The 13,417-nt window shown below is 43.3% G+C and overlaps 1 protein-coding gene across 1 annotated transcript in view; it reads right to left on the bottom strand.

The window, feature by feature from the left end:
• Positions 1-9,136: 9,136 nt before the first annotated feature.
• Positions 9,137-13,417, bottom strand: part of chd6 (chromodomain helicase DNA binding protein 6) — a 79,909-nt gene continuing 75,628 nt past the window's right edge. Inside the window, exons 41-45 of the mRNA XM_070903460.1 lie at positions 12,015-12,653; positions 11,562-11,801; positions 10,993-11,133; positions 10,748-10,852; positions 9,137-10,525 (exon numbers count right to left, since the gene is read on the bottom strand). Coding sequence (XP_070759561.1) covers positions 9,275-10,525; positions 10,748-10,852; positions 10,993-11,133; positions 11,562-11,801; positions 12,015-12,653 — 2,376 coding nt within the window. The 3' untranslated portion in view covers positions 9,137-9,274. The remainder of the gene's footprint in view (positions 10,526-10,747; positions 10,853-10,992; positions 11,134-11,561; positions 11,802-12,014; positions 12,654-13,417) is intronic.

Here is a 13,417-nt window from a genome sequence, read left to right on the forward strand (position 1 = left end):
TTCACCAGAATCCTGTTTACTGGAAACTCAGATTGAACAAATAAATAGATGTTATGACTAAGAAATTCTTACATTGTGATGCATGTGACCAATGAGTCAAGTTTCCCCACCCGAGAAATGTTGCAACTTGTTGGTAGCCAATAAATTAAGTGTCCCTTCGTGGGTAAATCCAGCTTTTATCTGGAATAAGAATGATTTGGTGTCGAGTGTTTCCACCGTAGAGGGTCAGATGTTAAGAATCGAATAAAATTTACATTTAACAAAGAAATCTAGTGGTGGTGGTGCCAACACAATAAGATTAAAGGCGCCCTGTGGAGTTTTCTTGTAAACAAACAAACCTTCTGTTTACATTCAGTGTTACTTGCCAAGACGCGCTGTGTGGATCCTTAAGGTCTAAAAGGTCTAACAAACGTGTCGAGAGCATTTCCTTTTGCAAAGATTGTTCTTACAAGTTTGATTGTTTACGTCCATGTTTACTAGCTTGCCTTCTGCTTCTTCTTCTTCTTCTCTGCCTTTATTGGTGCATTAATGTGTTTCTTGACACCTGCTGATCAGTTAAAAACTTTACAGGGAGCCTTTAATTCACCACACCTGACAGTCCTGCAGTCCTCTTTATGCACAGAGCTTCTCTGACCTTTATCTCAAGAGTTAAACTCTTCACTAAGTCCTCGGTCCGCCTCTCAGAGTCATGAACTGTGCGATGCGATTTACAGTATATATCATGAATTATTGAATTAAAGATGATGACATGTTACTGAATGTTTCTGAAAGTTACCTGCTGTTTCCTGTGAGTCTTTGCCAAATCAGAGAGGCCACAGTAGAAAAGTCAAGGCTTTGAAAAAAGAAAGGTGAAGAAAATTAGCAGCAGGACATGTTGCCTCTAAAAACAGAGAAGCTGCTCAGTAAAGTTGTCAATATGTCAACTAAGCACCTGATTTACCTGCTACAACGACTCATTTCTTTTTAAACTCTGTCCTCCGAATCATCTCATTAAAGTCAGCGTCACTTTTTCCAGATGGCTTCGTTCTTGAATTAGAAAGGCTGTAAATAACAATATAAATGTTGCCTGTTGTGTTTCACAAACGTTTCTTCCATTTGTCCAGAAAGCAAAGAAGGAATTCCCACACAGTGAAGCTTGACTTCACACTTGGCCTTTAACTCACACTTTAAGGATTTAGTTGACATGTTAAAACGTGCTGTATGCTTGAAAGGGACAATGTATGAATTAAATGTACTCAGTAACTTTATCAGCCAGCCTGTCTTATCTGATTTTGCAAAAGTAAAGCACAAGTAAAGCTGAGGTGTAGATGTGGGTCTTCCTTCTTTTTTTTTTCTTCTTCCTTTTGTATATTTATCAATATTTCTATGACTGAATGGGATTTTATTCCACAACATGAATGTATGTTTCAATAAATGTATATTTTGATGCTGCAGCCGCGGTCAACAGTTTCATTTACATGTTCACGGACCGCAAACCTTTTAACTATTTGCAGACTTGTGGAGTTCTGCCTCCTTAAAAATGCTTGAATTCCTATCGTTGCATGTATGTGACATTAAGATTGTGGTTGTGACAGCAGAGGAGTCCCTCCAAACGTCCACAACAGTAAAATATTTTCTCCTCGCACTGATTTGTGTCCATCTTTGCTGCAGAGCGCTCACTGTTTTGTCCAGGTTAAATAAACTGACTGTTGTTTCAACAGCATTTCAACAAATATATTTAAATTTAAATATATATATATTATATATGCTGTAAATGAAAGTTAATTTGACAGCAATAGATACTTTGCAGATTCACATTATTAATATAATCAACAAATACATTCTGACGCATTATTATAGATCAAGCTACCCAGCAGTTTATAAAGATATTTAATATTAGCCCCCCCCCCCCCTTTACCAGCAGCGACATTCAAGTGATGAACACATTAATGCATTAATAATTATAATAATATAACATATATTATTCTGCATAACGAGTATTTCTTACTTTTGATAGGCCCAAGCATGTTTATCGGTTGTGTAGGACGGTATTTTCTCTACCTGCTCAATCCTCTTCAGCATGACGGGGCCGCCGCAGTCTTTCCCAGCATGCATTGTGATGAAAGCAGAGCAACGTACAGAGCGGGCTGTCAGACCGCGTCACGGTCGTCACAGACAACAAACCTGAAATTCAACACAAAATTCAGAAATTACAGCAGCGATTTCAGACGGACGTCAGCGAAACGTCTCGACAGAGCGAATGAATTACTCGCGGAAGGACAAAAGAAAGTTGAAAGTCATCTTTTATTGCACAATAAAAGATCACACATACCATGTTCTGACTCATGAGATTGGTCCACATGGGAATACAGAGAGCTATAGTTACAAATAAGAAAAAAAAGAAAGGAAAAAGATTAAAAACCCCACCACATAACTTACTTAGTAATGACCAGGTTTCTGACTTGTGGTTTTGTCCACCTTTTAGAAGAACATCCTCGTGGATTACTTTGCGCTCAGTGATGCTAGTACAGGACATTATTTAACTGGCCGTATGTTTGTAATGCTGAGCCGGGTGGTTTCACAGACATGAATGAGGAGGAGGTGGTGGCTTCCAGCTCTCTTTCACAGTTAGTCAAAAATGCATTTCTTTTTTTTCTTTTTTTAAATGAATTGTAATTATTTGGTTTAAAAGTTGCTGCTGTTTCTCTAACAAATGATCAAGTGTTTGCTTCAAAAGTTAGATTCCCTTCAGCATGCCTCTGGAAAACAAATGTACAATATGCTAAAAGCTAACTCAAGGAACTTCTATGAGGGAAGCAGAACGTCACAGTAGTTGGATTATATTCTCATAAGCTAATTCTTGTGTATTTATTCAGGCAGCCCCTGTGACGCTCTCCTTCTGCTCTCAAACAGAAGATCTCATTCTGTAAGCAGGAATCACAAGAAGTCTTACAGCACATGATATCTAAACATCACATATTATCATTCACCTCTTCTGCCAAGGAAATACTTCAGTGTCTGTGAAACCAGCCTGCAGTCAATTCAGATGGAAATCCAGGACACAAGGATTTCCTCACTTTTTGTAAAATTCTTTTTCACAAGGCAAAAATAGGTTTTGCTATTTTGCTATTTTGAATGGAACAACGTTTGATTTTTAGCATTTAAGTGACACATCTGTTCATCCTGTTTGTCTCAAAACCTTTGGAGTGTGTTTGGATTTTGGGCTGCGTTCCACTTTTCTGTCTTCATTTCAGATTTCATGATCTTTATCCTATCCTACCCCAGGGAGGTCAAAGGTCACAGTCAGCTACAAGTCAGCTGACACGGATTCAGTGTCTTGCTTAAGGACACTTCAGCAGGGCAGATATTTCCCAAGTAGGAGGCCTGAACACGGACCGTCCAAATAAATGAAGGCCAGTCTTCAAACCAAAGACAAAACCCAGCAGCCCCCAGTGTAATCCAGAACAGTGTGATGGGGGTAAAACCAGGTCTCTCATGTGCAAGTCAAACAGTAGAACCAGCACGTGAAGGTCTGGTTACCGGCTAACTCGAGCTAATCAGGCCAACAACAAGTGACGGGCATCATCATCTTAAAGACGAAAAGCAAAAAAATGAGAACAGGCCACGAAATCCAGCATCTGTCCTCTGAGTGACGGAGTCGTTGATCTGCATTTATGGATGTTGTAAATATTTTAAATCTAATTTGATGATTCTGCAACTGGAACTGGATAAACAATCCAGTATTTCTGATAAAAAAAAAAAACAATACCAAGAAAACAACAGGAAAGTAAGACATTTTGACTCAAAACTTACTCACAGGAGTTTAAACTGTGTAAGTCTATGTCTGCCTTCTTGTTCAGGTACGTAGCTTCTGAAGCTGGTCAAAATAAACTGCCATGGCTGCTCTGGAAACTGAGAGTTTTCAGTCATCTTCTCCTAAAATGTAGCAGGAACATGCACAAACGTACACATGTATAATTTGGATCAACTGGTAGCTGGGAAAGGAAGTTGTTTCAGGCCAATAATCCCACTTAGACTGGATTATTATTGTATGGCACATATAGCTCAGTTCCCCTAACTGTATTGGGAAAATAAAGTGGAGGTATTCTAGAGGCTCTTTACCATGTAATCCCCATGTAACTACATCTAAAAAAAGCAGACAAGCAGGTGACGCGGGCTACAAAGAAAAGCAGATAACTTAACTTCCATGTGAACCAAAATGCTTTTGTCTTTCAGGAGACGTTCAAGAGTAACAAAAGCAGCCATTAATCAGTCATGAGACAACGATGTAAAGACAAGAATTATACAATAAATACATCATTTATGATAAGAGATAAAACGTTTACAACAACTTGAGGTGACCGTTCTGAAGAACATTTAAGTTAACCAAAAAGGACTTCAGTGAAAAGAAAGAACACTGTTAAAGAAGGCATGGTGTGACATGAACAGACATTACAGAGCCATCGCCTCCAACTGTTGTCACATACTGCACCTACGAGTTTGTTTCAAGGTTTTACACAAGAACAAGCCAGTAACAGGAAACGATGTGCGGACATGGGCTGTGGAGTTAAACGTTGTTGGGGTTTTTTTTTTCTCTTTAAACCGTTCAGATCAGTTAGCTGTGGTACAGAACAACTGGCTTCTGCTTCTGCTTCTGCTTTTTTTTTTCTCCAGGAATCTCAACAAACACACAAGAATAATCAAATACTTGAGCTGCGTGTGCATTATCATCCTAGATGAGCTAGATACCAAACAGAAGGCCTCATGCAGTCAAGAGAACGGTTTGGGATGAAACAGCCGTCCTTAAAAGGGAAATTCTGGTATTTCACGAACTGCGTTTGGAGAGATTTGAGAAGCTGAACGCTGTGAGAACGCTGTGATCAGGATAAAGAGCATGAACCTCCTACAGCTTTCCAAATTCACTTCCACACAAATTGTGTCAAACGTGTCTTTGCGGCCAACTGAAAGTATCTGCAGACAAAAGCCTTACACACCAACCAACAGACGCCTACTGGTGCTACCAAAGCTATATTTTTGATTTATCTGATTCACTACTGACCATTAGTTTGGCTACTGGGTATTCACTTGCTATGGTTGATCAGAGAAACAGACACATTTCTTTATGAATCACCACGTTAGCTGCATCTCTAGCACGAAAGCAAGCCGTGACTACGAACCACGGGACCACTCTGCCTCCATCTGACCCATGACGTCACATCCTTTTTCGGAGCCGTGTGAGCGGCAGTTTTGTTAAGAGGGAAGGATAAAAAAAAGTAGTATTTCTGTTAGAAACTATTTCAAAAGCTGTAGAAGGCTCGCGCTCGAATGACATCTTGCTGTAGTTTTCCAAATCTCTACAACAGAGTTGGTGAGTAAAATGTTATCCAATAGTCATAATGGAAAAAGTCCAGGATTCCCCTTGAATGAACAGCGCGGCATCATCTGCTAATGGTGAAATCCAACAGTTTCACTTCCCCAAGGATGATGTCAACATAGCGCACAAAATGAGAAACTATTTAAAGTAATTTTAGAGGCACTGGTAAGAAAACAGTCTCTTCCTGTTAATGAGCAGCTTGCAGGTTTTTTACTGAATTTATATTTAACCTATCCTGAAAATGCCCCTTTGAAGTTAATGCAGAATTTTATGTATATTAGACTACATATTTAACCAAAAGCGCGTTTGTGTGAGGCACTCATCAGGATTATATTCCCACCGATATAACGTTCGTATACGAGTCAGGATGGGAGGTCGAAGCCAGGACCGTGTGAGGCTGACAGCTGGTCCGGGTTCCTGCAGTACAGCTGCTTCATCAGGTCCGCCGTCATCAGCAGCTTCTGGTTCTGCCGCCGACAGGACGTGACGGTCGCGGATCCGTCCGATATTCAGCTCGACAAAAAGGTGGACTCTGCACCCTAAATCTTATTTTTCAACATTTGCTAACTTCCTAATAAGGGTCAGGTACAGCACCACAGAACGTAGTGTGGGATTATACCAATACTCCTGCCAGTCATATGCAACCAATACTAGTTTTGTTATCGCCCGATATGTGACAGCAAACTTTACAATACTATGACGTGAAGAGAGCGTTAGCCATCATGAGCTATCGTTAGCCGGTCTACTCCTGGTCTGTTCCTGGTCTCTTGGACTCCCAACAGACTGTTTATTATGAGACTGCAGTCCATCATATGCATATGAATACACATTTAAAACCTCTTCAGTGTAAAAACCTGCGTTGGGATGCATACTTCTTAATGACAAATTACAAAAACAACTCCAGACATTAAATTAATATAGTGTGTGTGTGTGTGTTTATGTGTATTTTTTTTGAAAATCTAGTTCCTACATTCCTACACATTGATTCACTGCGGTCTCCAACCTGCAAGTTGCTCTTTAACTCTCCTTTTGTGCTTTGAGCGACGACTGATTGACTTTTGGGGGCGTTAACGGAGTGATTTAGACAGTGGTACCGTCACATTACTGTTGGCTTTTGAAGATAATGCACATCACCAAGGCCGTGTACGCATACAGGCAAAGGACAAACTGAACACAAACACGATAACATGTCTCTATATGGAGATGTTACAGGACATCTATACAAAGAAATACTAGCTAAATAAGGCATTTTACTTTGAATAATACATAATGAAACTAAGAAAGAATGTCATATTTGGTGAAAGTTTGGCAAAGCAAAAGAAAAGTATAATAAATTATATGTAGCCACAAACTTGTGACAAGGCAACAACTATGTTTTTTTTTTGTTTTTTTCCAACAAGAAATGTGACCTGTGAGGACGAGACAGAAGAAGAAACACAGCTCCACAACAGAAGGTGTGCGCATGCATGCACACAGACACACTCTCTCTCCCATTACCACACACACACTCTCTCACACACACATACACACACACACACACACACACACACATAAAGGAAATACCAGACAGTACAGAAACAGGTTAACATTCACAAAAAGACACTGTGCAAAAATAATGTTTTCATGTATGAAAACAAAAAAGTGAAGTCCAACGTCATAATCAGAAACATTTGACATATATCCCCAAAATACAGACCCTGTTCTGAAAAGACTGAATAAAACCAGCGACTTGCATCCATTTAATGTACAGTACAGTCTGCTTGATACAGAAAACACTGGGACTAACCTCAATGCAACACCCCCCCCTCCCCTCGCATTTGTCAAGTATTTTTTTCCCAATGGAGAAACAAACAAAAAGGTGAAAGAAAGAAATGGTGCGCTTAAAAAAAAAAAAAAACCAAAAAAAAAAAACGGCAATATACAGCGATTTACATATTTAGAAACTCTTAATATGAACTGCTATTAAAACTGATCAGAGGAAAAGAAACGAGCCAAACAGCAACAACGAGGCACTCGGCCTGAGTGATTCACACCGCTTTGTATCCCTCCTCTTCCTGTTTTATCCGTTTTTTTCATTCCTAAAAAACAGACTATTCCCTTTCACTGGACAGACGGCTGACAACGCACAGATAATATCTCTCTGAACGCAGAAAGAAAACTGAGGGAGAGGACAGTATGGCCAAAAAAAATAAAATAAAAATTAAAAAGGAAAAGACATGATGCTACAGGTCATGATTGCAACCAGTTTGCAGCAGTCATTTTGCACTAATCGTGATGAGCCACTGTTTCATTGATTTACTGCAAGTTAATTCCATTTGGGACTCGGATAAAAGCAACCCCAGGGCAGAAAAACCTCTTCTCCCCTTTTCTCCCGCAGTCCCTCACCCCACCCGGTGTTTGCAGGACAGGATACAATCAGCTCTGCCTCCTACCGCCCCCTGGTGGCCCGACTAAGGTCTAAACACTTGAGGGGCAATCTCTCTCTCTCAAAGTGACTTTGTGTCTTTTGAGTTAAAAAAGAAAATCTTTACATGATCTTTAAAAAAAAAAAAAAGTAATAAAACAAAATGAATCTCATGATTGTTCTCTGCTTTTATCAATGAAAGCAAGTGAGAAGGTGGAGTTCTTCTTAGTTCTGAACATCTGTTGCACTCGACACTTCCCGTTCTTGGAATCTGGATATTATTCTAGTGTGAAGAGTAAATTACATTTGAACTCTCTGAACTTCTTCTAAAAAGAAGTTATAGCAGCAATGGCATAGCACTGATAATAAGCATTGATAATAAAGTTATTGTCAAAAACAAATAATATGAATGAGAGTATCTAAAACGAAGGGGGCTGGCAGACGATGCTATCTTACAATTAAGACACAACAATCATGCCTGGGATTTATTAACCTCACTTGTATTGTGACTTTTTTTAACCTTCTAATCAATATTCACACAATAGTCACAACTTTTTCAATTTTTGTAGGTAAAAAACAAACAGAACCACATTTTTTTTTCTGATTTGGCAGCTTTCTTAAAATGTACTAAATGTACTTTTATCCTGGGAGCCTCATCGAGGTGATTCAGAGATTTTAAAAAGCGCTACATTCTGAAATGTATTTGGGCTGCTGTTTGTTTTCTTGGTAGAGTAGCTCTTGCATATTAGGTTAATGTTTATCACTGTTTACCCCCCAGTATCGACTAAGAAAAAGGTGTTTTAGTGTCACATGTATCTGGGAATGCTGGTTCAGACTCTTCACGGTTACCAAGACGCACTTCCAGGTTAAACTAGCCTGCAGCTTTTTGAACATTGCACAGAGATAATCACTCAATTTAGTGGAGTGTGCCAGAAGTCACAATAACAAGACAGCACTCTGGTGAACAGGCTCGTCTGCTCGAGCTTCTCTGAATTGGACCGACCTTAGAGAACCACCTCTGACACCTCTGACTCTCCATCGTCAACCTCGTGTCCACGCAAACACACCAAACCGAAACTTTGCAACTGACCATCTTGGATCACTTTGAGCTTATAAACGGATCAATATTAGTGCTAAAGCCGCTCCTTGGTTAGCACATCTTGCCTGCAGTGTGTGTGTGTGTGTGTGTGTTCCTGTTGAGAAGTGTCCCTCACGACTCGATGCAGAATGAAGGGGAAGAATACACAGAAGATCATTTCTTACACTAGTTTTTTTGTATACAAGGAGGAGTGGAGAGGGTGGGTGGGGTCTTGGTATATAAACATAACCAAGTTGAATATAATCATCATCATTATTATTAGTCATCATCATAATAAAAGTCTTTACATGGACATTGACTGACAGACACGGCACAAACTTTACACTGTTGCTCAGTCGAGAAAGAGAGCAACGAAGGAGACAGGAGGAGAGAGCAGGAAGTGGTTGTCTCTCTCTGTCCTCTGAAGTTTTCTCCTCCTCTATGCTTCCTCTCCTTCCTCCTGTCTCTGCTCCTCAGTGTCCTGCTTCTCCTTCTCTGTTGCCTCTCCTCCTGTGTCCTCTAACCTTTCCTCCTTCTCCTCTGTTGCCGCTCCCTCGGGATGGTTATGGGAGTCTGGTTCCTGGGGCTCTACAGGCCCATCCTCTCCATCCCCCTGCCCAGTCTGGGGCTCTTCAGTCGGAGACAGGCCTGGGTCTGGAGCCGAGGTAGAGGGGATGGGGGGAGATGAGGAGGAGGCTGCCGGGTGGGAGGTAACGCTAGCCTTAACTGTACTTTCTCTCTCCTCAGCCTTTCCCGTCGCCGCCTTCTCCCTCTCCTCCTCTTTCTCCCCCTCCTCCCGCCCTCGCTTCCTCCTCCTCTTGGGGCTGCCCGGGGAGCCCTCTACTGCACCAGGAGGCATAGCGGGCAGCGCCATGATGCCACCGTGCGGCAAGAACATGTGCGGGTATAGCAGGCCGTGGGACATGCCCGGGATCAGGAAGGGGTTGAATGTAAGATGGCTGCCGGTGCCGGCTCCGAGGTGCGCAGAGCCATGATGGGCCCTGCTGGTAATGATGGCTGCTGCCTCCGCCCCTCCGGGTCTTTTGTTGGCTTCCGCTGCTCCTTTCTCCTCCCGGATCCTCTCCTTTTCACCTCCACCAGAGACAGAGGAGACGGTGCCCTCTCTCTCCGCAGGCGTCGTCGACGAGGGGCTGCCTGCCTCAGATGTAGACGGTGCGGTTGTCGTGGTGACCTTTGCAGCAGACAATGAAGAGGAAGAGGAGGAGCTGGGGTGAGGAGGCGGCGGCGGCGGCGGCGTGTGCGCCATCATTGCGCTGACGCTGAACAAGGCATGCTGCGGGATCCCAGCCCCATGGGGGTGCGGGATGCCATGCAGCATCATGGGTAACATGCTCAACCCGTTCTTGGCATCGTCTGCCGAAGCTCCAGCTGCTCCCGCTTGGACGGCTGCAGAGAAACCATGTGGGAATCCAGCTGCCATGATCCCGGAGATGGGAATCCCAGGAATACCACCGCGGAGGTTCTGCATGGCAACCATGGAGTCCATGCTGCCGATCAATCCGCCGTTCATGAAGAGTGGGGGGCAGAGGCCGGATGAGGCGGAATCGGAGGCGGACAGGAGGGGCTTAGGCATCTCACTGCGAGGCCGCCGTCCGCGGCGCCGAGAGCCCGGGTCTCTGTTGACTGGTTCTGTCAGGATCCGAGAGAACTTCCCCTCAGGGAGGAAACCCTGCAGAAGGAGGAGGGGAAGAGGTTAAAGGTCACGGAGTTACACATCAGTAGATTCAAGTAAATGTGTATGACAAAGGACAGGAAGGAATCTACATAGTATGAGTTTGAGGAAATAGAAAATTAAGAAATAATTTTTAAGGACAATTAAATACAAGTTGACCATCCTGCATGCGTATGCCTGCAGCATGAGGTCCTGAGAGAGATAGTGTATTATACTCACAGAGTGTTTGACCACATCGGACCAGTCTGGAGCTATGTAGTACTCTGAGTTGGCATCGAGCCACCTGGAAAGCTCCTTTATGGCCGGAGCCATGGCACCACCAAGCTGCAAGGCAGGAAAACCACAACGATATGAGAAGAATGATCAATTCATATTCAGGGTTTTTCCTGCTCTCGCTACTTTTTCCCATGACTGAACTTTATCATGCAAACCAACAGTTTATGTACTGTGTGTGTGTTTTCTACCCTGCGTCCGGTGCCTCGGTGCACAACGGGAACCCTCTCCTCCCCAGTCAAAGAGTTGATGTCCAGCTTGGTGGGGTCTTTACAGCGATGCCTCCTCTGCTTAGGACGCTCCACAAAACCATGTAACAGACCTGCTCCAGACTGCACAGTGGGAGACAAAAGAAAGAGGAAGCAAGAGAGAATCAACTGGATGTATGTCCTGATTCTGTTTTAGCTGCACACACATCATCGTGTTCTGTAGTGCATAAAACCACAAGCTCCACTGGTTTGCTGTCACCAACAACATAATGCCACAGAAATGTACGCAGACAGCAAATAGAGGCAACAAGTAGACACTAGTGTAACATAAAGGTCACAGGAGCTTAATAAATACAAACAGTGGTTACTCGGACAAAGCTTATTGTTTATATTTTAATACCTATGAATTTTTATTATCTGCATATTGTAGGTTGTCTTATGTATTGGTAGTGTGTATGAATTGTGAGAATTGTATGCCACAAAGTCATGACTCCTATTTAAAGCTGAATCATGCCTTAATGAACTTTACGCAGACACACCATCAGACTTACATGAGTGAACGTGGGGAGGTCCATGCTGTAGCCCGGATTCTGTCTCAGCCACTCGATCAGACCTTTGCTGGCTGCCTCTCTGTCGATGGCCACGATCTCCGGCTGAGGAGGCGTCTGGGTGGGGGTGGGCGTAGAGGAGGAGGACGGCGTGGGAGGGCCAGCAGGTCGCTCTGAAGGAGAGGGGGACGGCGAGGAGGTGGAGGAGGAGACGGACGAGTGGCTGATCACCTCCACCCGGCCCTGCAGGTGGAGAAAGACACACACACATGTGCAGGCGTTTTAATGTTTCGAAAAGGATTTTCCTCTCGAATGCAGTCTTTTCTTTCTTTTTTTTTTACCTCGTGACTTTTTCTCCCCAAAACATCTCCAAGGTGTGGTTTCTCTCTTTCAAACTGAAGCACACAACAACAACAACTGCCCTCACACTGAAAAGGCCCTCCCCCCTCTACCCACCTGTGTCTCTGGGAGGTGCAGTCCTCTGCTCTTGGTGAACTCAGAGTACAGTGCTTCCACGTTTCTCCTCCTCCCTCTCCTCCTCCTCAGTGAGTCATCTCCCCTCAGGCTCCCGTTAACTATTTGCCCCGTTACGGGATGGATGAGCCCGGCCTGCAGTATCCCGGCCATGTCGATTCCCACAGAGCCTGTTAGCGGAGCTGTGATGGGGGGTGGCGGTGGCAGCTTATGACTGCTGCCAGCACCGGCACCGTGGTGGCTGATTCCTGGTGCAACCCCAGCTTCCCCGGTGCCAATACCACTGGTGGTGCTTATTTCTCCAGACGCCTTGGTTAGATCAATGGCTGCTTCTTGCCAACCATTAATCAACATGGCTCCTGTACGATGAGAGGGCGGGGCCACCACCGGAGTAGCACCACTGGAGCTTGTGGTGGTAGCGGTATGGCATGACGATGCCGATTTCCCAGCTAAAACCTTGGCAGCGGCTGCAGCTGCAGCGGCTTCATAGTCGTAAGACCTCCGACCTCCGGCTCGTTTGAGCTCGGGGAGATAGGGAGGAGCCACGAGCCTCTCCTGTAAGAGAGGCAAGGAGGTGAGGCGCCAAGCTCCGCGCCCGCATGCCCCGCCCCGCTGCATGTACTGTCAGGGTGGACAGGGTGGGTGAGGGGTAGACAAGAATGGGGAGAGAGATGATGGCTTTGTTAAACATACATATGGACTGAGACACAACAGAGTGGAGGCTATCAACCAGACCTGGGTGAAACCATGAGCTGTACGCCTCAACAGATATCTGAAGCGGAATTAGATTTTCTTCTCTTTGTTTAAGTCATCAGGTGTCTGAAGAAGCTTCCAAAGCTTTCCTGGTTTGTTTACACTGAGATATGGAGAGAAGTAGCTCACAGCCCACCTGTTCCCTGGTCTACGGTGTGCAACATTTTGGATAAAACACTCCAGATAATGAATCAGACTACAAATTGGATGTAAATGAACAAATATAGTTTCCACATTATCCTTTAAATTTATCTCCTTAAAACTGACTGCACATAATGTTTCTTTATAGAGGCTAGTTGAACAATGTGACTACCTGCCCAAGTCTGATATCAACATGTGTAATATCAACAGTACACATTACACAGACAGAAACTTTACAAAAAAAGCAACAAAGCAATGAGGTGAACGAGAGGTGCCCAGTTCTACCTGACTAACCTGTATTTTGTATTCTGACTTAACAGTGAAATACCCACTTCAGTAAGATATTTTATGTGTTAAGCTATAAATGTAACATATATATATATATATATATATATATATATATATATATATGTAAAACATATATTTACATGATATACTTATTATTTATTTATTGGTATACCTGATAAGAGTTACGTTAAATGGATGCGACA

Source organism: Enoplosus armatus, chromosome 3 (assembly GCF_043641665.1).
Source record: "Enoplosus armatus isolate fEnoArm2 chromosome 3, fEnoArm2.hap1, whole genome shotgun sequence".
Lineage (NCBI taxonomy): Eukaryota > Metazoa > Chordata > Actinopteri > Centrarchiformes > Enoplosidae > Enoplosus > Enoplosus armatus.